The sequence below is a fragment of the Hyperolius riggenbachi genome, chromosome 3 (genome assembly GCF_040937935.1).
Source record: "Hyperolius riggenbachi isolate aHypRig1 chromosome 3, aHypRig1.pri, whole genome shotgun sequence".
NCBI classification, from domain to species: Eukaryota; Metazoa; Chordata; class Amphibia; order Anura; family Hyperoliidae; genus Hyperolius; species Hyperolius riggenbachi.
Window position 1 is genome coordinate 32,550,946 of NC_090648.1, and position 25,956 is coordinate 32,576,901.

Consider the following 25,956-nt stretch of genomic DNA (forward strand, 5'->3'; position numbering starts at 1 on the left):
TCATTTATCATATTTGATGTACTTAAGCTCCTTACAAAATATGAGTTACATGTCTCTGTAAACCTTGTTGTGCAATGGGTACACAAATAAAATATGGTAATAATAAAAAATTAAGGCAAATTTTAGTAAACATCAACAAAAATGAGAAACTCTCCAAGCTATAACTAAAGCAAATTTAGGGGAGAATTTCTCAACGTTTATATTATATATACTGTATTTATGTTAGATTGTGACTCATGTATACTTTAAGGAAAATGAAGTGACATTTAAAGTGGCGGGTTACTTACCTGGGGCTTCTCCCAGCCCCATCCTTCTGGTCCCTCAACATCATTAATATTTACTTAACATTTCCTTTAAGAATAAGCCTGGCATAAAGGGGATGTCAGGGCCAGGCCAGGGAACTGGCATAAAGGGGAGGTCAGGAATTGGCCAGAGAACTGCACCACTCTGGCCAGAACAGGGCCCCACATACGCTAGCCAAACCGGCAAACCGTGACCAAAGGGCAGCCACGCCACTGATACACAAATACACAGCAGCTGGAGCCCGTGTGTGTTGCACTGTTCATTGGGCCCCAGACTTACTCGGGCCCCATACTCTAGTCCCTGCTGTTTTGCCCTGAAGGCAGCCCTGGCAATGACACACGATTAACCAAATTTGTTAATGAGTGTTAAATCTCACTCTAGCTTTTTAATTTCTGCCAAAAACCGAACTGCGAGTTTCGAGTTGAAAGATCCTCTCCACTCTTCTAATCCATGAACAGCCATCACGTTTTTAAAGTTAATATTTATTGAAGAGTGCTTAAAAATTAAAAAAAACAAGACTAAAAACACTTTATCGACAGTTCCAAAAGGAGGCGTTTAATCTAGTTTTCGATGTTTCATCAGAGTTTGGAAGGTGAATGTTGCGATCCAAGCTGTGATCTTCGAATTCATAACGTATTCTGTGAGGAACAGATCTATCAAGTAACTCTGGGGGAAAAAAAAACAATAAGTCAATACAAAGTAAAAAAATAGAAACACTTATCAAAAACATAGGCCAACCAAGAACAAATGGCAGCCATGAACAGCCTGTAATGGGAGATGTTCTACCAAACTGATCGCTATTTCGAGAAATCATAGCCCTTCTCTTGGGACACGGCAGAGGGACAGATGTATCAAAGCATTACAGACAGTTTTTTCCTCTTAAACAGTTCTAACCAGCAGTTTAACTGCCAAAATAGTAAGATAACAGCCAGCCTCCTTACTCACTTGCACAATATTTTGTCAGTTAGACTTTGCAACTGTTGTTCAGGAAATGCTGTTGAAAGCAAAGAAAACACTGAGAATCCCCCATGAGGAGACGGACTGGCCCAAAACCTGTTTTCTGTCAGATTTTAACTGCCTACTTTTTTCGCGATAGTGGTCCTTTAAGAAAAGTGCAAATCCATTCCTAAACTGATGCAGATTAAGAAGTGCTAGACAGCACTTCTACAGATTGTGCAGAGCATGCTAGGCTTGATTTGAAAAGTAAAGATGTGCAATCTTGCGCTACTGGAACACACACGTGGTAAAAAACTGAAATACACAACTCCAGCAGCTCCTCTTCCCTGGCTGAAGGGTTAAACTATGGCAGAAAAGTAAAAAGAAGATGGAGAAGCGCTCCGTAGTGTATTACAATTTTTATTGATAAAACACGCAAGAATAAAATGCACTTACTAAAAAGTTTCTGCATATCCACACCTTTGTCAAGTGACTCTCACTTGACTCACTTGACAAGGGCGTGGATACGCTGAAACGGGTTGTGAGGTCACTGGCACATGGATACTGACAGGATGCACCTTGCCCCCCCCCCCCCCCCCCCCCCGCTGCTGGCCACAGAGGAGGAACAGGTTGCTCGCTGGAGGTTATTAACCACTTGAGGACCGCAGTCTTTTCGCCCCTTAAAGAGGAACTCCAGTGAAAATAATGTAATAAAAAAAGTACTTCATTTTTACAATAATTATGTATAAATGATTTAGTCAGTGTTTGGCCATTGTAAAATCTTTCCTCTCCCTGATTTGCATTCTGACATGTATTACATGGTGACATTGTTACTGTGGGCAGGTTATTTAGCTGTTTCTAGCTGTTAGACAGCTGTAAACAGCCATTTCCTGTCTGTGAACATTGTTACATTGTGTAAGAGAGAACAGAGGCGCCAAAAGGATAAAAGGGGTTTTAAAGGAGCTTAAAAGCCAAAACTTGGTAATTAGAGGAGGCAGTGGTGGACTTACCCCCTCCAAGCAGACACAACACGACTGTACATTCAGTCTATTTATTAACAAACTCCAGATAAAACAAAGCAACGCGTTTCACGGGTCAGCGCCCGCTTCCTCAGGCAATAGAAAAAGGAGTTACAGCTGCAAATGACAGAGATCAGTGTAACTCCTTTTTCTATTGCCTGAGGAGGGGGTAAGTCCACCACTGCCTCCTCTAATTACCAAGTTTTGGCTTTTAAGCTCCTTTAAAACCCCTTTTATCCTTTTGGCGCCTCTGTTCTCTCTTATATAATATTGTATCCACCCTTGGTGGAGGGTTGCGACCCTTTCTACTATCTACAGAGAGCGACTTCTTATTCCTAAATGGGGTCAGGATAATCTCCCCACCTGCCTTTACAGTGGTTGCCTATTGGTGACCCATGTTTGTGAGTATAACAACTATTACTCTTTGTCATTACCCCCTTTGTCAATACATACTACACTATTGGGGCTCTTGGTGTTCCTCTGTTTATATTGTTACATTGTGGCAGTTTGCCCAGAGTACCGCGGTACTCAGAGCTTCTTGTGGGAGGGGTTTCAGCACAAAATCAGTCACACAGCACCCCCTGATGGTCTGTTTGTGAAAAGCATTCTATTTCTCATGTAAAAGGGGGTATCAGCTACTGATTGGGATCAAGTTCAATTCTTGGTTGGAGTTTCTCTTTAAGGACCAGAGCCTTTTTTCCATTCAGACCACTGCAGCTTTAATGGTTTATTGCTCAGTCATACAAGCTACCATCTAAATGAATTTTACCTCCTTTTCTTGTCACTAATACAGCTTTCTTTTGGTGCTATTTGATTGCTGCTGCGATTTTTAGTTTGTATTATATTCATCAAAAAAGACATGAATTTTGTCAAAAAAATGATTTTTTTAACTTCCTGTGATACAATTTTTCAAATAAAGTAAAATTTCTGTATACATTTTTGTCCACATTTATTGTGCTACATGTCTTTGATAAAAAAAAAAACATTCAGTTTATATCTATTGGTTTGGGTAAAAGTTATAGCGTTTACAAACTATGGTGCAAAAAGTGAATTTTCCTATTTTGAAGCATCTCTCTCATTTCTGAGCACCTGTCAGGTTTCATGAGGTGCTAGAATTCCAGGATAGTATAAATACCCCCCAAATGACTCCATTTTGGAAAGAAGACACCCCAAAGTATTCACTAAGAGGCATGGTGAGTTCATAGAAGATTTAATTTTTTGTCACAAGTTAGCGGAAAATGACACTTTGTGACAAAAAAATAAATTAAAAAAGTTTCCATTTCTAACTTGCGACAAAAAAAATCAAATCTGCCACGGACTCACCATGGCCCTCTCTGAATACCTTTAAGTGTCTAGTTTCCAAAATGGGGTCATTTGTGGGGTGTGTTTACTGTCCTCGCATTTTGGGGGGTGCTACATTGTAAGCACCCCTGTAAAGCCTAAAGGTGCTCACAGGACTTTGGGCCCCTTAGCGCACCTAGGCTGCAAAAAAAGTGTCACACATGTGGTATCGCCGTACTCAGGAGAAATAGTATAATGTGTTTTGGGGTGTATTTTTACACATACCCATGATGGGTGGGAGAAATATCTCTGTAAATGAGATTTTTTCTTATTTTTTTACACACAATTGTCCATTTACAGAGATATTTCTCCCACCCAGCATGGATATGTGTAAAAATACACCCCAAAACACATTATACTACTTCTTCTGAGTACAGCGATACCACATGTGTGACACTTTTTTGCAGCCTAGGTGCGCTAAGGGGCCCAACGTCCTATTCACAGGTCATTTTGAGGCATTTGTTTTCTAGACTCCTCCTCAACGTCCTATGAGTACCTTTTGAAATGATTTTCATTGTTTTTTTTTTCACAAAGTGTCATTTTCCACTAAGTTGTGACAAAAAATAAAATCTACTATGAACTTACCATACACCTAACGGAATACCTTGGGGTGTCTTCTTTCTAAAATGGGGTCACTTGTGGGGTTCCTATACTGCCCTGGCATTTTAGGGGCCCTAAACCGCTAGGAGTAGTCTAGAAACCAAATGCCTCAAAATGACCTGTGAAATTCTAAAGGTACTCATAGGACAATGGGCCTCTTAGCGCACCTAGGCTGCAAAAAAGTGTCACACATGTGGTATCGCCGTACTCAGGAGAAGTAGTATAATGTGTTTTGTGGTGTATTTTTACATATACCCATGCTGGGTGGGAGAAATATCTCTGTAAATGACAATTTTTTGATTTTTTTTTACACACAATAGTCAATTTACAGAGATATGTCTCCCATCCAGCATGGGTATGTGTAAAAACACACCCCAAAACACATTATACTACTTCTCCTGAGTACGGCGATACCACGTGTGACACTTTTTTGCAGCCTAGGTGCGCTAAGGGGCCCAACGTCCTATTCACAGGTCATTTTGAGGCATTTGTTTTCTAGACTACTCCTCACGGTTTAGGGCCCCTAAAATGCCAGGGCAGTATAGGAACCCCACAAGTGACCCCATTTTAGAAAGAAGACACCCCAAGGTATTCCGTTAGGTGTATGGTGAGTTCATAGAAGATTTTATTTTTTGTCACAAGTTAGTGGAAAATTACACTTTGTGAAAAAAAACAATAAAAATAAATTTCCGCTAACTTTTGACAAAAAATTAAATCTTCTATGAACTCGTCATACACCTAACGGAATACCTTGGGGTGTCTTCTTTCTAAAATGGGGTCACTTGTGGGGTTCCTATACTGCCCTGGAATTTTAGGGGCCCAAAACCGTGAGGAGTAGTCTGGAAACCTAATGCCTCAAAATGACTGTTCAGGGGTATAAGCATCTGCAAATTTTGATGACAGGTGGTCTATGAGGGGCCGAATTTTGTGGAACCGGTCATAAGCAGGGTGGCCTCTTAGATGACAGGTTGTATTGGCACGGAAGTGCCGGATGTTCTCAAATCGTGACCTGGACATGACAGCAGAGAACATGGGCATGTGATGTATTGGGTGCATAGACCAATAAGACCGCAATACATTATTTTTGACTACACCCATGTTAAGGAGAAGGCCCCAAAAAATTGTTACGTTCGGAAACTTGGAGTGGCTTCCACCGAAAAGGCTGGGCAAAGTAGCTTCTTGGATTGGCGGTTGCGTATTGTGTGGCATAACTGTTGGTCTCAGCCACAATTAAGTCGTACCAGCAGTGATCAGAAAAAAAAATTCTGTCACTGCGGTGGGGCGGGTGAAAGTTTGGCCGGGTGATCAGAAGCCCGCAGGGGGCATATTAGGGCCTGATCTGATGGGTAGCAGTGACAGGTAATGACAGGGGGTGACGGGGTGATTGATAGGTGATCAGTAGGTGATTACAGAGGAGAATATATGCAAGCAATGCACTGGCGAGTTGATCTGGGGGACTGGGGGGCTATCTGAGGGTGTGGGCGGGTGATTGGGTGCCCGCAAGGGGCAGATTAGGGTCTGATCTGATGGGTAGCAGTGACAGGGGGTGATGGGGTGATTGATAGGTGATCAGTAGGTGATTACAGGGGAGAATACAGTGGGTTGCAAAAGTATTCGACCCCCTTGAAGTTTTCCACATTTTGTCAGATTACTGCCACAAACATGAATCAATGTTATTGGAATTCCACATGAAAGACCAACACAAAGTGGTGTACACGTGAGAAGTGGAACGAAAATCATACACGATTCCAAACATTTTTTACAAATAAATAACTGCAAAGTGGTGTGTGCATAATTATTCGGCCCCCTTTGATCTGAGTGCAGTCAGCTGCCTATAGACATTGCCTGATGAGTGCTAATGACTAAATAGAGTGCACCTGTGTGTAATCTAATGTCAGTACAAATACAGTTGCTCTGTGAGGGCCTCAGAGGTTGTCTAAGAGAATATTGGGAGCAACAACACCGTGAAGTCCAAAGAACACACAAGACAGGTCAGGGATCAAGTTATTGAGAAATTTAAAGCAGGCTTAGGCTACAAAAAGATTTCCAAAGCCTTGAACATCCCACGGAGCACTGTTCAAGCGATCATTCAGAAATGGAAGGAGTATGGCACAACTGTAAACCTAGCAAGACAAGGCCATCCACCTAAACTCACAGGCTGAACAAGGAGAGCGCTGATCAGAAATGCAGTCAAGAGGTCCATGGTGACTCTGGACGAGCTGCAGAGATCTACAGCTCAGGTGGGAGACTCTGTCCATAGGACAACTATTAGTCATGCACTGTACAAAGTTGGCCTTTATGGAAGAGTGGCAAGAAGAAAGCCATTGTTAACAGAAAAGCATAAGAAGTCCCGTTTGCAGTTTGCCACAAGCCATGTGGGGGACACAGCAACCATGTGGAAGAAGGTGCTCTGGTCAGATGAGACCAAAATGGAACTTTTTGGCCAAAATGCAAAACGCTATGTGTGGCGGAAAACTAACACTGCACATCACTCTGAACACACCATCCCCACTGTCAAATATGGTGGTGGCAGCATCATGCTCGGGGGTGCATCTCTTCAGCAGGGGCAGGGAAGCTGGTCAGAGTTGATGGGAAGATGGATGGAGCCAAATACAGGGCAAATTTGGAAGAGAAACCTCTTGGAGACTGCAAAAGACTTGAGACTGGGGCGGAGGTTCACCTTCCAGCAGGACAATGACCCTAAACATAAAGCCAGGGCACAAATGGAATGGTTTAAAACAAAACATATCCATGTGTTAGAATGGCCCAGTTAAAGTCCAGATCTAAATCCAATTGAAAATCTCTGGCAAGATCTGAAAACTGCTGTTTACAAACGCTGTCCTTCTAATCTGACTGAGCTGGAGCTGTTTTGCAAAGAGGAATGGGCAAGGATTTCAGTCTCTAGATGTGCAAAGCTGGTAGAGACATACCCTAAAAGACTGGCAGCTGTAAATGCAGCAAAAGGTGGTTCTACAAAGTATTGACTCAGTTGACTCAGAGGGCCGAATAATTACGCACACCCCACTTTGCAGTTATTGATTTGTAAAAAATGTTTGGAATTATGTACGGTTTTCGTTCCACTTCTCCTGTGTACACCACTTTGTATTGGTCTTTCACGTGGAATTCCAATAAAATTGATGCATGTTTGTGGCAGTAATGTGACAAAATGTGGAAAACTTCAAGGGGGCCGAATACTTTTGCAACCCACTGTATATGCAAGCAATGCACTGGCGAGTTGATCAGAGGGGGTCTGGGGGGCTAATTGAGGGTGTGGGCGGGTGATTGGGTGCCCGCAAGGGGCAGATTAGTGTCTGATCTGATGGGTAGCAGTGACAGGCGGTGACGGGGTGATTGATGGGTGATCAGTGGGTGATTAGAGGGGAGAACAGATGTAAACAATGCACTTTCGGAGGTGATCTGAGGGTGGGTCTGCACGCAATCTGAGGGTGTGTGATCAGGTGCCCACAAAGGGCAGGTTAGGGTCTGATCTGATGGATAGCAGTGACAGATGGTGACAGGGGGTGATTGATGGGTGATTGACAGGTGATCAGTGGGTGATTATAGGGGAGAATAGATGTATACAGTACACGGGGGGGAAGGTCTGGGGAGGATCTGAGGGTGTGTGGGGGGGGGGGGTGTTCAGGAGCCCCCAGGGGGCAGTTTAGGACCTAATCTAAAAAATAGCATTGAGATAGTGAAAGGGAGTGATTAATGGGTGATTAGGGGGGTGATTGGGTGCAAACAGGGGTCTGAGGGGTGGGCAGGGGGGGTATGATGGGTGCAGTGGGCGATCAGGTGGGTGCATGTGTGACATCACACAGGTATCCACGTTACTCAGGCAACCATGTGGGGCACCGGTATGGAAGGAGGACGGTGCCCGGAGCCAGTGGCTAAAACGGACAGGTAGAGTATGCTGCACTGGACACCAGGGGGTTGGGCACATATGACAATTGGGGGCCAGCACTTACGTGTGAGAAGTAGTGAAAAAGTTATTGGTGAATGAATGGGAGGAGCGTTGACAGGGGAAAACACCTGCAGACTGAAGTGGTTAATTGACTGTAAACTTTATTCGCCTCCTTTAAATTGATATATTCCTTGTTCTCAAAGGATAGAAAGGACCAGTGTGGTTTGAATGTTAAAACAACACATTTTTCTTATGAAATCTTTATAGTATGCGTGACTAGGGGTGTGGCTGGGGTGTGGCTTAAGTGTCCCTCTTTCTTATCTCAAAAAGTTGGCAGGTGTGAGTGTGTGTGTTACAATAACCAAAGGTAAGGTGACAGTTTAGGATATTTAGAGAAGAGGAACATATCGTGCAAAGTTGAAGTAAGGTAACGAGTAGTAGATGGCAGGCATGTAGTCTTATAGGAGAGAAACACACACACAGCTCTGGGATGATGGCCAATTCAGCCAAGCGGTGTTGATAAGATAAGAAACATGCAGGCTTAATCCTGATCATCTCAGAAGAACATGAAGTTATACAGCTTTCAAACAGGTAAAGTTATTTAAACTTTAAAGTGAACCTTAAGTCAAAAATAAAAAATAAGTTTTACTCACCTGGGGCTTCCCTCAGGCCCCTGCAGCTGATCGGTGCCCACATAGAGTTGCTCTGATGCTCCTTGACCCACCGGCGGCTACTTCCGGTTTCGCCATCACCTGCCGTCAGGCTGGGAACGCGAGTGATTCTTCGTGTTCCCAGCCACAATAGCACCCCCTATACTGCTATTGCGGCAAGGAAGGCCGCAATAGCAGTATAGGGGGTGCTATTGTAGCTGGGAACACGAAGAATCACTCGCGTTCCCAGCCTGACGGCCGGTGACAGCGAAACCGGAAGTAGCCGCCGGCGGGTCCAGGTGCATCATAGCGACTCTACGTGGGCATCGATCAGCTGCAGGGGACTGAGGGAAGCCCCAGGTGAGTAAAACTCATTTTTTATTTTTGACTCAAGGTTCACTTTAATCCGTCAAGCAATACAAATAAAATTGAAGGGGTCATCTTGATAAGGGCTGTTCGCCATCCAAGTTTCGTGGGTTGATGGTAAAAGGGTCACTAAATTTTAATGAGTATTGAGTAATAGTTATGGTCATTTAAGGACAAGTTGTAGCTGAGCAGAGAGGGGTGTGTGATCCGCCCTTTACAAGGCGTCAGAGATGGATGAAGGTGTAACGAGGCCTAGGCAAGCAAAGACTTTGGCCCACCCTTGATGGCCACCTGGGTTTTTGGGTAAGATTTGGTGGGGGGCCTGGGCTAGCATAAGCTGGGCCCCTAGACTCTCTCCAGGCCCAAAGCTCCTGCCTATGTGTCATGTGGATGACCCGGCTCTGCAAGACGTGCACACTTCAAAGAGTAGAAAATAAAAAGTAACTGACTTATGTAATTGAATACAGGTTAGTAGTGATGTTCGTAATAAGCTAATTACGATTACGCAAAATTTAGTGTAAATTGTCATAATTACGCCTTTAGGTAATTACGATTTGTAAATTCACGTGATTTTGTAGACACATTTGTAATTTCGCGTAAATTCTCACGTAATTTCCGTGTAATTTTGTGCCAACTAGTGAATAGCAAAGCCCTCATATAGGCATACATTGACACTGAAATTGCTGCATAAGTTAAAGTGAACCTTAAGGCAAATTAAAAAAATGAGTTTTACTCACCTGGGGCTTCCCTCAGCCCCCTGCAGCTGTCCGGTGCCTTTGCCGTGTCTCTTTGATCCTCCTGGTCCCGGCGGCGACCACTTCCGGTTTCGCCGGCAGGACCCGACAGGCTGAGAACGCAAGTGATTCTTCACGTTCCCAGCCACAATAGCTCCCTCTATGTTGCTATAGTAGCATAGAGGGCTGCTATAGCAACATAGAGGGAGCTATTGTGGCTGGGAACGCGAAGAATCACTCGCGTTCTCAGCCTGTCGGGTCCTGACGGCGAAACCGGAAGTGGTCGCCGGCGAGTCCGGGAGGATCGGAGCGGGGCTGCGAGGGCACCGGACAGCTGCAGGGGGCTGAGGGAAGCCCCAGCTGAGTAGAACTCATTTTTTTTATTTGGCTTAAGTGCCTCTTTAATGTAAATACTAGGAACAAGTTAAAAAAAAGAACTTTTCAAAAAGACTGTTGTTTTTGAGAAAATCAATTTTAAAAATGCAAAGGAAAAATGGTTTTTAAACTCAGAAAAAATTGCAGTTAAAAAAAACATGATTCCTTTACATTTTTACAATCGATTTTCTCAAAAATTACAAGGACTTTTTGAAAAAAAAAATGTTTGTCTTGTTTTCTTTTTTTTTTTACTTGTTCCCAGTATTCCCCGTAACATACATAGCAATTTTGGTGATGATAACATGCAGTGGGGGCCTTGCTATTAACCGCCAAAGTCTGCACGAAATTACGTAATATTTCACAAAATTTTGGATGGATTATGTTCACGTGCAAAATTTGTTATGAATTTTCCTGAAATTTTGCATCGTGATTGCCAATTACAATGCGAAATTAGGACTATGCGAAATTTGTGATCATCACTACAGGTTAGCCCAGCAGGTACCTCATCCCATCAACCTACACAGATAATTCCTAGTAGGCACCTAAATGAGAGCCATCTTTTGTCCAATTTGCAGAGGTTGATGACAAAGGGAACATCTCATTTTAATAATTATTATTACTATTATTTAATATTTATATAGAGCCAACATCTTCTGCAGCGCTGTACAGAGTATATTGTCTTGTCACTTAACTGTCCCTCAGAGGGGCTCACAATCTAATCCCTACCATAGTCCTATGTCTATGTATGTATCATGTAGGGCATGTATTGTAGTCTAGGGCCAATTTTAGGGGGAAGTCAAGTAACTTATCTGTATGTTTTTGGGGTGTGGGAGGAAACCAGCATACACAGAGGAAACCCACACAGGCACAGGGAGAACATACAAACTCCATGTAGATAGTGGCTTGGCTGGAACTCGAACCAGGGGCCCAGCGCTGCAAGGCAAGAGCACTAACCACTACGCCACTGTGCTGCCCAGAAATATATTGATTATTCATTATTGCATTTTTAGCTCTATGTCATTTTAAGTCCTTCACAGAATGAGGTGCGGCAGGCACACACAAATATCAACACCAGGAATGCAGCTGGTCCTGATTGGATTGCAAGGCCATGTGCTCCAGGCCTGCGCTGGCAAACAAGAGGAAGATTTTACGCAAATATTCAACCTCTCCCTCTCCTTGGGTGTAGTCCCCTCGTGTCTGAAATCTGCAACCATTCTGCCAGTTCAAAAAAAAAAGGAAAACCCAAGACTAACCGGTCTTAATGATTACCGACTAGATGCTCTAATCCCTGTCATCGCCAAATGCTTTAAACGACTAGTAGCCGCGCACATCAAATCCTCCATTTCAGCAGAGCAACACAGGTTTGCCTACCGAACAAATAGATTGACTGAGGATGCCATCTGTGTAGCTCTCCACACTGCCCTCTCACACCTGGAAAAGCCCAACACCTATGTTAGGATGCTCTTCACTGACTACAGCTCAATATTTAAAGGGAACCTTAATTAGGAGGGATATGGATATTTCCTTTTAAAGAGGGCTTGGATGCTTTCCTTGCATTGAAGGGCATCCACGGCTATAATTATTAGATCATTCCTGGAAGAGTTGATCCAGGGATTTATCTGAATGCCATCTGGAGTCAGGGTGGAATTTTTCCCTTTTAAGGCTAATTGGCCTAGGCCTTGTAAGGTTTTTCACCTTCCCCTGGATCAACTGGGATATGTGCGGTTTCTGGATGGTGTTTTTTTATTTATTTATTTATTTATTTATTTTTCTGGTTGAACGCAATGGACAAATGTCTTTTTCCAACTAAACTAACTACTATAGGTAACTATGACAGGTGAACTGTGAAGATCTTCATGGGTCAGGTTCTTGAAACAAGTAGACATATGTGTATGTTCATGAAGTACCTGGATGGAGTGGGAGAGACAGCCACTGGTGCGGTTGGTCAGGCCTACGGTATTCAGAGCCTCCCGGGCAAAATCGTCAGCACTCTTTACCAGCAGGTTGGTCCTCAGATTTTTTGTCATGTTGGTGGAGACCATAAGTGGCATCACACACTGTGGAGACAGATACCAATGACAAATCCAGTTCACAGCATAAAAACCCTGAAGGGTGGAGTAGTGGCATTCCTTATTCTCATTTGGTGAGTGAATAACCATGGTGATCAGCTCCTCACCAATAGAGAGTCAGTAGGGTTGGCACAACGCACAATAAGTTGCAGTAAGATCTATTCTTTATTCTAACATCAGCAATAAAACCAACAATTGTTTTTGGGATATGCAAGGTCCTCCTTTGCAAGGTATACAGATACAGTTACTGTATGTATCTGAAACATTTGGTGAAGTTGTTGCCCTTGGTAACTAACCACCATTCGGCACCAGCAAACTGAGGACTGCATTTAGCACCTTGACATTCACACAGCCACCGCAGATATCGATGTGGACCATAGACATTCGCAAGCAGTTAAGGAAATGTATTGGCTTCAGTCAGAAATACAAGGTTTTCATCAGATCTTGGCGTTACATTGCAATCAAAAGTCAGCACTATTAAACTAACCTAGGTTCAGCCTTGGGAAACTTTCATACTGCGATGCTATGGCAGGACGCAAGTGACGTTTTCGCCACATCCCCGCCGCAGGTCCAGAACTACGTTACCACGCGGCTTCTGCATCGAGTTGCGGCGATCTGCATGGGCCTGGAAGTCATGTTAGTCTACGGCGTGGCGGGGTAATTTAAAAAAAATGACTTTTTTTTTTTACAATACGCTCCCGTGCACTTCAGTATACCCCGAAGCAGGAAGGCACTGCAAGCGCATGTCGCTTCTGCCGCACCGCAACTCTCCGCCAGAAACAGGCCTTTGGGGAATACCGTGTTACTATGCTGTATTCCCCATCTGGCACTGGCCAGGAAGTGACACGCGCTTGCGCTGGTTTATAATCTGAAACCGGCCTCACTCTATGCTTTTTAATTATCGCCATGGCTTGGCCGGTTGATTAGCAAGTTTAGTGTTAGGACTTCCGCTATTTCGTGTAATTTTTCCTTACACTTTTTTGCATAAGTGCCCCAAAGTGTCCTCTGTCCTACCACCACCCATTATGTTCCCACCTCCATCTGTCCTAGGAACCCCAGTATATGGTATCCTCCACACAGTGTACTTCCTTCAGTACCACTCCTACCTCGTTCAGCATACTATACTCCCAGCTACCCACCATCACTCTTTACAACTTCTATCACCTTTATTTCCTTTCCAATCCCCCTCCACCTCCCCTTCCTTCACACCCATACTCACAATCTACATTCCCATCAGTCTGTTCTCCTCACCTATGGAACCTCACTGCCTTGCTGTGTCCTGTGAGCACCGACATGCTAGCTGTTGTACAATTATCTCATACTTCTGAAGGAGCAACTCATTTCTTAGCTCTGTGATATCGTGAAGAGGCCACTAATGGAGGTTAGCAGGTGCAAATAGTAGGTCCCTGCTCACAAAAACTGAAAGGTTAAATTATAATACTTAATGCCTAATTCACAGGTGCAGAATGCATATGATGGGAATTTACCTGAACATCAATCCCGTTGCAAATGTAGTCAAGGTTCAGACTACGAGAGAAAAAGTCCATAAAGACCTGCAAGATACAGAAAGAGCAATATATGAAACAGTAATTGCCTACAGTCAGCCTCTTCCCAGCTTGCAGTAGCATTTTAATGGGGTTTTGACTTTTTTTCCTATTCTAGAATCAACAGTTTCTTTTATTCCGCCATGGTTTGGTAGATTTACTGGAATATATGTTTTTGCCATGTTACAAAATCAAATAGAACTTTGGTCTTCTTATTGATCTCACATTATCCTGAAGTATCCTCTAATACAATGAAGAACTCATAGTGATTCTATGCTGCCCAGGGTCAATGCAACAAAGCAGACCCAAACCGTATAATTTCCACCAACGTGCTTTACAGTTGGTATTAGATTCTTCTGGCAAAATTCTGTCTTGGAGTTTTGCCAAATACGTCTCCTGGTGCATTGGCTAAATAACTCAATCTTTGCTTCAAAGTGGGTATAGTCTACATGGGTGTATGTCTTTTTAATCATGCAGTCCAAGCATAAGTAGTGCAATGGTATCACAATAGCCCACGTTTAACAGGAATATCATGACTAACTCCAACAAGTGACTATAGACAGGACTGCTTTTTTTAAGGGGGAGTTTAACAATCACCACAGAATATCATGATAACATAATATTTATACAAAAAAGTTTTCACCTATATATTGTTCTATTTCTATGTGCTGTATATGTATATATCATCATGCTATTTATGTTTTTACTCATCAAGTTCTGTTTCGTTAAGGATTATAAACAATTAGGAGGATCAATATATTGTGATGACTTAGTGTTCTCGAAAACCCCCAGAGATTCTCAATCAGTTTTCCAAATCTAAGGTTGAGTACACACATCTAATTATGATTGGCCAATGATTGGCCAATTTTACCACTTCTAAGCACTATGAGAGGTGACATATACCAGTCCTGGGCAAACTACGGCCCGCGGGCCGGATTTAGATCGCAATCACTATGAAGGCGGCCCACCGATAGGGAGCCGCATTCACCTCCTCTTTCTCTCTCCTTCTCGCCATTCTTTAAAATATACGTACAGAGCACATACAAGAAGTAACATTACCCCATCAGTCATTTCATCTGCGATATCCATGGCAATGGCGGCATCATGTGACCAGCCATCATTAGGTACCAGCGCGTCACCATGAAGATTGCCACTGGAATAAGCGATTGGGTGAGTTACACCCAATCACTGCGTGGCCACACAGTCTACAGGGAGGGAGGGAGAAGGAGCGAGATGGAGCGGGCCGCACTCAAGAGGATATTGGCCCAATTGCAAAAAAGTTTTCCCACTTCTGACATATACCATTTCAAACTGTTCAAAACCCATTGGCCCTCATACTACATGGATGAAGTACAATTGGCCTATTCAAAAGTGGTGATGTGTTCATGTGACTGTCCACTTTTGACCTTCCACCCTAGTGTACAACAGGTATGGTCAAAACGGCAAACAAAAGCCTTATTGGCTTTTCATAAAGTCACCAGTAAATGAACATTATTGTTTAAAGTGGTGAATACCTCTTTGACAACTCTTCCATCATAACCACTAAAGTCGTGAAAAAATCTACCTCCCTAACCAATTTTTTGGGTGAAAGTGACAAAAAGTCACAATAAAGAGCACAAAAAATAGAGGATGGTAAGCAGCACATACAAGCAAAGTAACTTGATGTACGGTCAGAGAGGGTTCTATTGCCAGTCCTAGTGCCGCTGCTTGCCGGACTGCCCTTCAAGTGTATAGTGTCCCCTGCCCAGTGGCGTAGCAATAGGGGGTGCAGAGGTAGGGACCGCATCGGGGCCTTTGGGCCAGAGGGGGCCCCATGCGGCACTCCCTCAACCACAGCATTAGCTCTCTATTGGCCCTGAATAGTAGTAATCGTTAAACTGTTCCCCATCCCCTTCTTGCACCTCTGACACTGTGGTTGTCATTCATTGGTTTTGGTGAACCGTATCAATTGTTATGCATAGCATGCTTGGGGGGGGGGCAATGCAAAACTTGCACCAGGGCCCATAGCTCCATAGCTACGCCACTGCCCCTGCCAACCTCCCCGTGCCAGTGGTCAGTGTTAAAGGCTCACTTTTCCGCCAGCACTGCTCCTGGCCTCCTCATGTGTTCAGTGTCACAGTGAGGGCCTGTACCATGTGACACCGGCGTTCACTGTGACGCCGGGCACCCCTCTTTATGTCCAACTTCAACCACGGCTTACTAGGACTAAAGGTTAACTGGCGGGTAATGCAGCTGCATTGTATATCAATGTGTGATTGCATTACCTGATGGCAATACACAAAGGATGGGAGGTGCTTGAGGCACACCAGGGTGCCGCAGCACCCAGTTAGAGAACCCCTGGACCAATCAAATGCAAACGCAGCATCCATTTTCAGATGCATATAAGTGCATACATTTGCATCACCTCAGATATATTAGCATCTCATTGGCACTCGCTAATGGTCAGGAGTGTTTCTAGGTTTCTTATCGCCAACGCTGTGTGTGTGTGGAGGGGTAGAATTGGTTAGTGGGGGTCAGCTTTAGATTGGCTTGTTTAGAAGATAGTGTTCTGTCTAGATGGCTAGCCATACCTTGGTAGCGCAGTACAAGGAGACCTGCGGGTAAGGTCGGGTGCCGGCTTCCGATGCTATATTTATTATCAGGCCTTTCTTCCTGGGAAGAGAAAAAGGTACTCGAATTCAGGATGTTTTAAAATGTATCTATTGTATCTTTCCGTAAGTATATGCCACGTTAGTTTGGGAGTTCTTTGCACGCCACATACCATGACATAAGCATAAAGGCGGAATTTGAAAAAGCAGCCTCACCCAAACTCTCCCCCCCCCCCCCCCCCTTAACTTTTTCTACTAAGTTTTCTCCCAGAAGATCAGAAGATAATTTTTAATCTTTCTAAGATATATCATTTCAACAGTTAGCACTGGAAAAATAACTAAAAAGTAGGTTCACAAAGTAACATCTAAATTATTAGGAGTATTTTCTTGCATGCTGAGAGCTTTATTAGTAAGGTCTGAAAATATCTCCTTGGAGAAAACTCAGGAGAAAAGTTTATAGGATATGGGCCAATATGGAGAACAATTACCACTTCTGTAAGATGTTTATGATATAAGCTGCAAAGTGTGATTGTGGATTGGGAAATGACAACTGGGCTGGGCCACTGGGGGTCAAAATAGAAACTACCTTCTTGACCTGTCCATAGACCTTCCTAGCGGAAGCCCCAGGAGCATCCCCATAGCCCTCACAACCCCCATTCCATGCGGGAACTAAGGGGGCAGGGCAACGGCAGTAGAACCTCATACTTTACCTGCTTATGGTGGCAGGACAGGTCCTTACTCATCTATTCGGTGTAGCCGCGCACCATACAGAGACCGGAGCCGCACGGTGATAGGCTGCCCGGCAAGAAGCTGCTCCAAGGAGGAGTGAGGAGGACCTTTCCTCACACCAGAAGCAGGTACAGTGTAATGCTCTGCTGCTGCTCTGCCTAATTGGGTGGGGGGAAGGGGTGAAAGATAATTAAAGTGTACCTGAGGCTGGGAGGGAGAGGAAAATAATACATACCTGTGGCTTCCTCTAGCCCCCTCCAGGCTAATGGCTCCCTCGCCGCTGTCCTCCTCCGCTGCCTGGATCATCTGGAATCTGGCCCCCAAAAGTCCTCCAGTTGGGGCCAGTCAGAGCAGTCCAGCTACATGTGATCCCCTGTCACGCTCCCGTTCTTGGGAGTGTTCATGCGCCTGCGCATTAGTACTGCACAGGCGCATGCGTACTGATGGGGGCAACAGAACGCACCAGACCGTAGGACTTTCGGGGCCGGATTCCAGGTGATCTAGGCGGTGCAGGAGGACAGCGAGGGAGAGATCAGCCTGGAGGGTGATCGAGGAAGCCCCAGGTATGTATAATGTTTCTCTCCCTCCCCGTCTCAGCTACATTTTAAATACTGAGGGTGAAGTGAGTGGTGGCATAGAGGGTTTTGCTGGGGAAGGGGGATGTGACTGGAGGTTTGATGAGGGTGTGAAGGAGGAAGATCCTGCAACTGGTTCCTACACTTCTTTTAGAGGGGCTTCAAAGTCTCCAAACAATTAACTTATCTGCATGTTTTTGGGAAATGGGGAAAACTGGAGTGTCTGGAGCATACGTGTCAAACTCTGGTCTGCAGGCCAAATCTGGCCCACAGTGCCATCAAGTTTGGCCCGCAAGTGGTTTCCCCACTTTGCATTATATTTGGCATGTGAGCACTTGAACGCTATGCCTATATATCGCTAAGTTGGTGAACAGAGAAAGACCACTAGACACCAGGAAACTGTATAGGGAGGGAACTATATAGGGAAGGGAGGGAGGTCACTAGACACCAGGGAACTGTATAGGGAGGGAACTATATAGGGTAGGGAGGTCACTAGACACCAGTGAACTGTGTAGAGGAGGGGGGGGGAATCTAGACACCAAGGGACTGCATAGGAGAGAGAGGGGGGTCACTGTACACCAGGGAACTGTGTAGAGGGGGAACTAGACACCAGGGAACTGTATAGGCGAGGGAGGGGGCCACCAGACACCAGGGAAATGTATAGTCGAGGGAGGGGGGCACTAGACACAATGGAACAGTATAGGGGAGGGAGGGGGCAATTAGACACCTAAGCTGGCCCGCAACTTGGTCACAGTTTTTAAATTTGGCCCACTGTGTATTTGAGTTGGACACCCTTGTCCCAGAGAAAAGCCACACAACCCACAATGTAATGTTAGTCGGGGGCTTTACATCTCCTGCTCTACCTGTCCGGTTTGGTTCTATCACCAGGAAAATCAGTTCCTGCTCAGCTTATAACTGAGGTCTCTGGTTTACTCATTCATGGCATCATAACTCAGAAATCATTACCTCTCCTCCATTCTTGGGAGCACAATACGAATCATCTACAAACATTAAACAAATGAAAGGAATTATTGGAAAGATTTATTGAGCTATTGCAGGTTAGAGTCTGGTGCAGATGTAGTATAAACAAAATAAAAATGTATGGAATGCTTTGCGTTCTTACCTGGAACCTTTAATAGTGGTTCTGTAAACGTTTGCATAAAAAACAAGTGCCAGGAAATTTGGGCGCCCAATTTCGGCAAGTAGAATATCGGTAAATTTACTACAACTAAAACCTTACCGTATTCGAGAACGCTCCCTCTACCTATGCCTAACCTTAACCACCCCCTCGCCGATACGTAACCCTAAATCCCCCCCCCCCCATACCTAACCTTAACCAACCCCTTGCCGATGCCTATCCCTGAATTCAACCCCTCCCGCCCCTGATACCTAATCTTAACCGACACCCGTCACGCCTAACTGTAAAGACTACCCTCACACCTAGCCATAAAAACCAGGTCTGTGGAGTCGGTACAAAAATCATCCGACTCCTCAGTTTATGAAACCACGACTCCGACTCTAACTCTGACTCCAGGTACCCAAAATGGCTTCGACTCTGACTCCTCGACTCCGACTCCTTAATCTTATACTTACCATGACAATGGATTTGGTACAAAAATCATCGGACTCCCAACTCCGACTCCTCAGTTTATAAAGCCTCCGACTCCAGGTACCCAAAATTGCTTCGACGCCTCGACTCCTCGACTAACTGTAAAGACTACCCTCACACCTAGCCATAAAAACCAGGTCTGTGGAGTCGGTACAAAAATCATCCGACTCCTCAGTTTATGAAACCACGACTCCGACTCTAACTCTGACTCCAGGTACCCAAAATGGCTTCGACTCTGACTCCTCGACTCCGACTTCTTAATCTTATACTTACCATGACAATGGATTTGGTACAAAAATCATCTGACTCCCAACTCCGACTCCTCAGTTCATAAAGCCTCCGACTCCAGGTACCCAAAATTGCTTCGACGCCTCGACTCCGACTTCACAGCCCTGACAAAAACTAACCCACCCACCCCCCCCCCCACACACACACACACACACGCCTAACCTTAAAGTGAACCTCCAAACTAAAAATCTACTCAGCAGCATTGAAAGGGCTTGGTGTTTCTTTAACAGTTTCACAGCATCAGAACTTTGTTTTTCTTATTAAAGCATCATTTTTAGCTGCATTTTTATCTAAGCTCCACCCATCAAAGAAAAAAAGCCCGGGCTTTTTTTCCCTGATGCTGTGCAGAGCATGATGGGATTTCTTATGTTGTTATTCACGTTGCCAAGCAACTGGGAGAGGCGCTCAGGACACAGGACAGTTGAAACTGTGTCTCATGCTCCCTGTCACCTCCTTTCAACCAAAAAGATGGCTGCCATCATGAAATCAAACATTTGCCTGTTCTTTTAATACAGGGTGGGTAAGAGATTATATTACCTATCTATTTTAATTAACATAACTAATGTAACTTAATGACAGTAAATTTGTTTAGGCTGGAGTTCCTCTTTAAGACTCCCCCCATGCCTTAAAACCCTTCTACGGATGCCTAACCTTAACTGCCCCACCCCAATTCCACCGCAATAAGACTACAAATATTGGTCGCTGCATAGGCGCCCATAGAAAATATTGGTACAAGTATGAAATTTGCCCACCCGGGGCAGCCAATAATAGCACGCGCTGGTGCAAGTGCCTGCTAGTTGTAGCTGCATTTTTCATTGTGGGCGGCCCCAGGGGCCCGGCTCCCTTCTATTCTTTGGAGTGAGTGGCCTGTCCATTATTTGAGGAGCATTCTACACAATGTGATACAAGAAGTAAAAATAAAGGGTACAACATACCTGTAACATTGACTGCACATTGCAATTTAACATATCTTCAATCACCTGGGACAAAAAATAGTATCAGTGTTAGATTTCTTCAAAAAAACATTGTTGCCAAGGAAGTTTCACTCTCTATCTCTTCTTTAAAGGACCACGATCGCAAAAAAAAAAACCCCATAAAATTTAAAATGCATGTAAACATATACAAATAAGAAGTACTTTCTTCCAGAGTAAATCGAGCCATACCTCACTTTTCTCCTATGTTGCTGTCACTTACAGTAGGTAGTAGAAATCTGACAGAACCGACAGGTTTTGGGCTAGTACATCTCTTCATGGGGGATTCTCATGGTTTTTGTTTAGTTTCAAAATCACTTAGCAAATGGCAGTTGCTCTGTCCAACTGCCCAAAAAAGTGTGAGGCAGGCAGGGAGGCTGCCCAGCATCATTGAATCCTTTTCAGGGAATGTCTTGGTGAGAATCCCCCATAAAGACATGGACTAGTTCAAAACCTGTAAATTCTGTCCGATTTCTACTACCTACTGTAAGTGACAGGAACACGGGAGAAAAGTAATTTATGGCTCATCTTACTCTGGGAGAAACACACTTCTTATTTGTATAAGTTTGCATGTATTTTAAATTGTATGATTTTTTCGTGATAGTGGTCCTTTAAGCAAAGGTTTCCTTTTTTTTCTCTTTGCCTCTTAAGCCTGGTACACACTTTTAATTATGATTGGCCAACAACTGACCATATTTACCATCATCCTTTAGTATGAGAATAAAGAGATGCAGGATGATGTCGTTTTAATCAGTGATGCAATCATGCCTCCTCCAATTACCGGTGATATTGTAAATACATGTTAATATCAGCAATAGTTGAAATGGGGTCCCTAGGCAAAATAGCACTTTTTGCCCTCAGCTGATAGCTACCTGGCTTTTTTAGTAATATTTGGTGGGGCGTAGCGTCTACTGGTCCCCTAGACTTTCTCCAGGCCCTAGGTAACTGAATAGATTTGCCTTGTGGATGCTCTGGTTAACACATTCAGTATAGTGCCCATTACCAGTATGTGAATAGTTAACATTCTATTGGGAATTCACCTGTGTCTGTTATTAATTCCGCTGAGATCCGGGCGGAATTCTGATAGGCGGAGGGCGCGCTCCCAATACGCCCTCTGCAAAGGTAAACAATAGTCAGCTGACTCCAGTCAGCTGACAGAGCGGTGTCAGCTGATGCTACAGCTGACACCTAGGCAGGGGTGATGTAGTGAGTAGCCTTCAGCAGCTTCGGCGGAACTAGTCGGACGGACGCAGGAGCGCCCATGCAGCCGTTCCCAGGCCTCATTTATCCTATTATCTAGGTGAGCCTCGCCAATCTTTATTCCTTACTCGTGCTTCCACACCTTATTTCAACCAATCTTTTTCATCTCTTATTCCTATTCATGCTACTACACCCTGCATCTATCAGTCTCCTTCATTACACTGCTAATCTTTCACTGGATTTAATCTCTTCTCCATACAATTTTACAGTTTGGTATCACACACATTCGTCTATACTGTCTACTCACTACCTCTTAGCACTATGCACTTTATTTGTTGTTGAGCAATTGCTCCTATTTAATATGCACTATTATGCACTTTATGACTCATGTCATGTATTGGTTTTTGATTGATGGATCTCTAATTGCTAGCACTTTATTTTTATGTAGGATCAGTCAGGTATTTTTGTTGGTACAGCGTTGTGTCTTATATATTCATGTATATATAGGTGCGCTCCTCCCTACATATTGTGTGATTCAGTATTTAATTTAATTTATTCATTAATTGACTATATTAATACTGAACTGATCCTTATTTCACATGATGGTTTGAGAGGGGTGCACAATCTGAATATTAGTGTATTTTATTATTTTTGCTGTACACCGACTCTGCCCTTGAGCGGTTCCTTCTCCTCTGCCCACAGCAGTAGCCAGGTGTCCGTGAAGGAAGTATTTGAGCGTAAGAAGCAAATTTCTGCCAGTCACCCTCTTGCCCGGCGTCTGACAGCTGGCGTGGCGGAACTATTAGCTCGCCAGCTATTACCATACAAGCTGGTGGAGTCAGAGGCTTTCCATAAATTTGTGGCCATTGGGACACTGCAGTGGAAGATACCAGACCGAAATTATTTTTCACAAAAGGCCATACCCAAACTATACTGTGCAGTTGAGAGGCAGGTGGTGTCATCTCTTGCGAAGAGCATTGGGTCAAGGGTCCACCTGACCACGGATGCCTGGTCTGCCAAGCACGGGCAGGGCCGCTACATTACGTACACAGCCCATTGGGTCAACCTGGTGTCCGATGTCAGCAAGCAGGGAGTACGTGGCTGCGCAGCGGACCAACTTGTGACACCTCCACGGCTTGCAGGCAGGCCTCCTGCTACCTCCTCTCCGCCTTCTACATCCTCTTCGCTGTCGTCATCCTCCTCCTCCTCCTTGGCTGGTGCCGCGATCTCCTCTCCAGCTACACAGCCCCCGCACTCCAGGGCCTATGCTGCATGCCAGGTACGACGGTGTCACGCCATCTTAGACATGTCTTGCCTCAAAGCGGAGAGTCACACTGGAGCAGCTCTTCTGGCTGCTCTTAACAAACAGGTGGAGCAATGGCTGACCCCACACCAGCTGGAGATCGGCAACATGGTGTGTGACAACGGCAGCAATCTCATTTCCGCATTAAATTTGGAAAAGCTGACATATGTACCCTGCATGGCACATGTGCTGAATCTGGTCGTGCAAAGATTTGTGTCAAAGTACCCAGGCTTAGAGGACGTCCTGAAGCAGGCCAGGAAGTTGTGTGAGCATTTCAGGCGTCTTACACGGTCATGGCACGCTTTGCGGACATTCAGCGGAGAAACAACTTGCCGGTGAGACGCTTGATATGCGATAGCCCAACTCGCTGGAATTCCACCCTGCTCATGTTCTCTCGCCTGCTAGACCAGGAGAAAGCCGTCACCCGGTACCTGTACAATTACAGTAGAAGGACACAATCTGGGAAGATGGGGATGTTGTGGCCCAACAACTGGACACTGATGCGAAATGCATGCAGCATTATGCAGCCCTTTGAGGAGGTGACCAAACTGGTGAGTCGCGCTGAAGGCACCATCAGCAACTTGATCCCCTACGCTTACTTCCTGGAGCGTGCCGTGCGTAGAGTGGTGGATAAAGCTGTGGAGAAGCGTGATCGAGAACAGTTACTGCAGAAGGAGTCGTGGGAGCAATTTTTATCCGAACCAGATGTTTTCTCAACACCTGCGGCAGCACAGAGGGGGGAGGAGGAGGAAGAAGAGGAGTCGTGTGGGGAAGGAGAGGAGTCAAACTCGGATGATGATGAGGAGGAAGGTGTTTCTGTGGAGGAGGAAGAGGCGGCGGAAGAAGAACAACTGCAGCAGCCGTCACAGGGGGCTTCTGCTGCTCCACGTTCCCGTGGTATTGTTCGTGGCTGGGGGGAGGAAGAGGACTAGCGTGAAGTCACTCAGGAAGAGCAAGAGGAGATGGAGAGTACATCTGCATCCAGCTTTGTGCAGATGGCCTCTTTCATGTTGTCCAGCCTGTTGAGGGACCCACATATCAAAAAACTCAAGGGGAATGACCTGTACTGGGTGGCCACGCTACTAGACCCTCGGTACATGCACAAAGTGGCGGACCTGTTACCAACTCAACAGAAGGCGGAAAGGATGCAGCACTTGCAGAACAAGCTGTCGATGGTGCTTTACAATGCATTTAAGGGTGATGTGGCTGCACAACGCAATCAAGGTACCACTGGCAGTAACCCTCCTCCTCCCAAGTCCACGCAGGCAAAAACAGGACGCTCCAGCGATCTCAGGGTGATGTCGGACATGCGGACATTCTTTAGTCCAACGTCTCGCCATAGCCCTTCCGGATCCACTCTCCACCAACGCCTGGACCGGCAGGTAGCCGACTACCTGGCCTTGAGTGTGGATGTAGACACTGCGAGCAGCGATGATGAACCCTTGAACTACTGGTTGCGCAGGCTTGACCTGTGGCCAGAGCTGTCCCAATTTGCCATACAACTTCTCTCTTGCCCTGCCGCAAGCGTCCTGTCAGAAAGGACCTTCAGTGCAGCTGGAGGCATTGTCACTGAGAAGAGAAGTCGCCTAAGTCACGACAGTGTTCAGTACCTGACCTTTATCAAAATGAATGAGGCATGGATCCCGGAGGGCTACTGCACGACCGAAGACTAAGTCAGTCCCCACACACAGCATCTCTGCCTGCAGGCCGCTTGCCTTCTCCACCACCACCAACAGGATCCAGGACTCTAGGCGGATTCCATAATTTTTAAGGCCGCTGCAAGCAGCGGCCACTATACTAATTTTTCTGGTGCGTGTACATGCCTGCCTAATTTTTCTGGCTGCACTGTGGGCGGCTGCAAAAAAAAAAGCAAAAGGCATGCACATGTGCCCATCCCCCTTCGTGATCATTACCTTGCCGCGATGAAGGGGCTTGCGTATCACAATGAAGCAATGACCGCCGGCTATATGAGTGTCTCGGGTGGGGGTGGCACACCAAAGATAATAAGGTCGTTGCTTCATTGTGGTCAGACCAAATTTGATCAGCTGGACAGTCACTGTTGTTCTATCATTGAGCTACCACCGACCATATGGCCTGGAAAACCGCCACGGCCTGCACTCTGGCCATGTTGCGCACCAGTCCAGCACGGCCGTCACTGCGCAAACAGCTGTTTGCGGTGCGTTACAAAGCGAGTTTGGTGTGTCAGTGTGAAGCAGTACTCTAATTACACTCCCTGATTGATGTATACACATGCAAGATGTTTTAAAGCACTTTAGGCCTGCAATTTAGCATTCAATGTGATTTCTGCCCTTAAAACGCTGCTTTGCGTGAAATCCAGATTTTTCCCCGGGACTTTTGGTGTGTATCCCACTCTGCCATGCTCCCCTCCAGGTGTTTGACCCCTTGAAACATGTTTTCCATCACTTTTGTGGCCAGCATAAATATTTCTATTTTTCAAAGTTCGCCTCCCCATTGAAGTCTATTGCGCGAACCGAACCTTCCACGGAAGTTCGCGAATGGGGTTCGCGAACCGAAAATCGGAAGTTCGCGACATCACTAGTTAGAGTTAGGCACCACCAGGGGGGCTCTTAGGGTTAGGCACTGCCAGGGGGGTGGTTAGGTTTAGGCACCACCAGGGGGGTGGTTAAGTTTGGGCACCACCAGGGGGGTGGTTAAGTTTGGGCACCACCAGGGGGGTGGTTAGGGTTAGGCACCACCAGGGGGGGCTCTTAGGGTTAGGCACCGCAAGGGGGGTGGCTAGGGTTAGGCACCACCAGGGGGGTGGTCACCGCCGTCTACAGGGGGTTGGTTAGGGTTAGGCATCACCAGGGGATGGTTAGGGTTAGGCACCA

General features: G+C 45.3%; 1 protein-coding gene across 3 annotated transcripts in view; it reads right to left on the bottom strand.

The window, feature by feature from the left end:
- Positions 1-769: 769 nt before the first annotated feature.
- Positions 770-25,956, bottom strand: part of LOC137562530 (very-long-chain 3-oxoacyl-CoA reductase-like) — a 118,015-nt gene continuing 92,828 nt past the window's right edge. For all 3 annotated transcript variants that reach the window (XM_068273947.1, XM_068273946.1, XM_068273949.1), the window contains exons 6-11: positions 20,566-20,610; positions 18,700-18,734; positions 16,412-16,493; positions 13,785-13,850; positions 12,136-12,285; positions 770-969 (exon numbers count right to left, since the gene is read on the bottom strand). In XM_068273947.1, the coding sequence (XP_068130048.1) occupies positions 859-969; positions 12,136-12,285; positions 13,785-13,850; positions 16,412-16,493; positions 18,700-18,734; positions 20,566-20,610 (489 nt within the window). In that variant the 3' untranslated portion in view covers positions 770-858. The remainder of the gene's footprint in view (positions 970-12,135; positions 12,286-13,784; positions 13,851-16,411; positions 16,494-18,699; positions 18,735-20,565; positions 20,611-25,956) is intronic.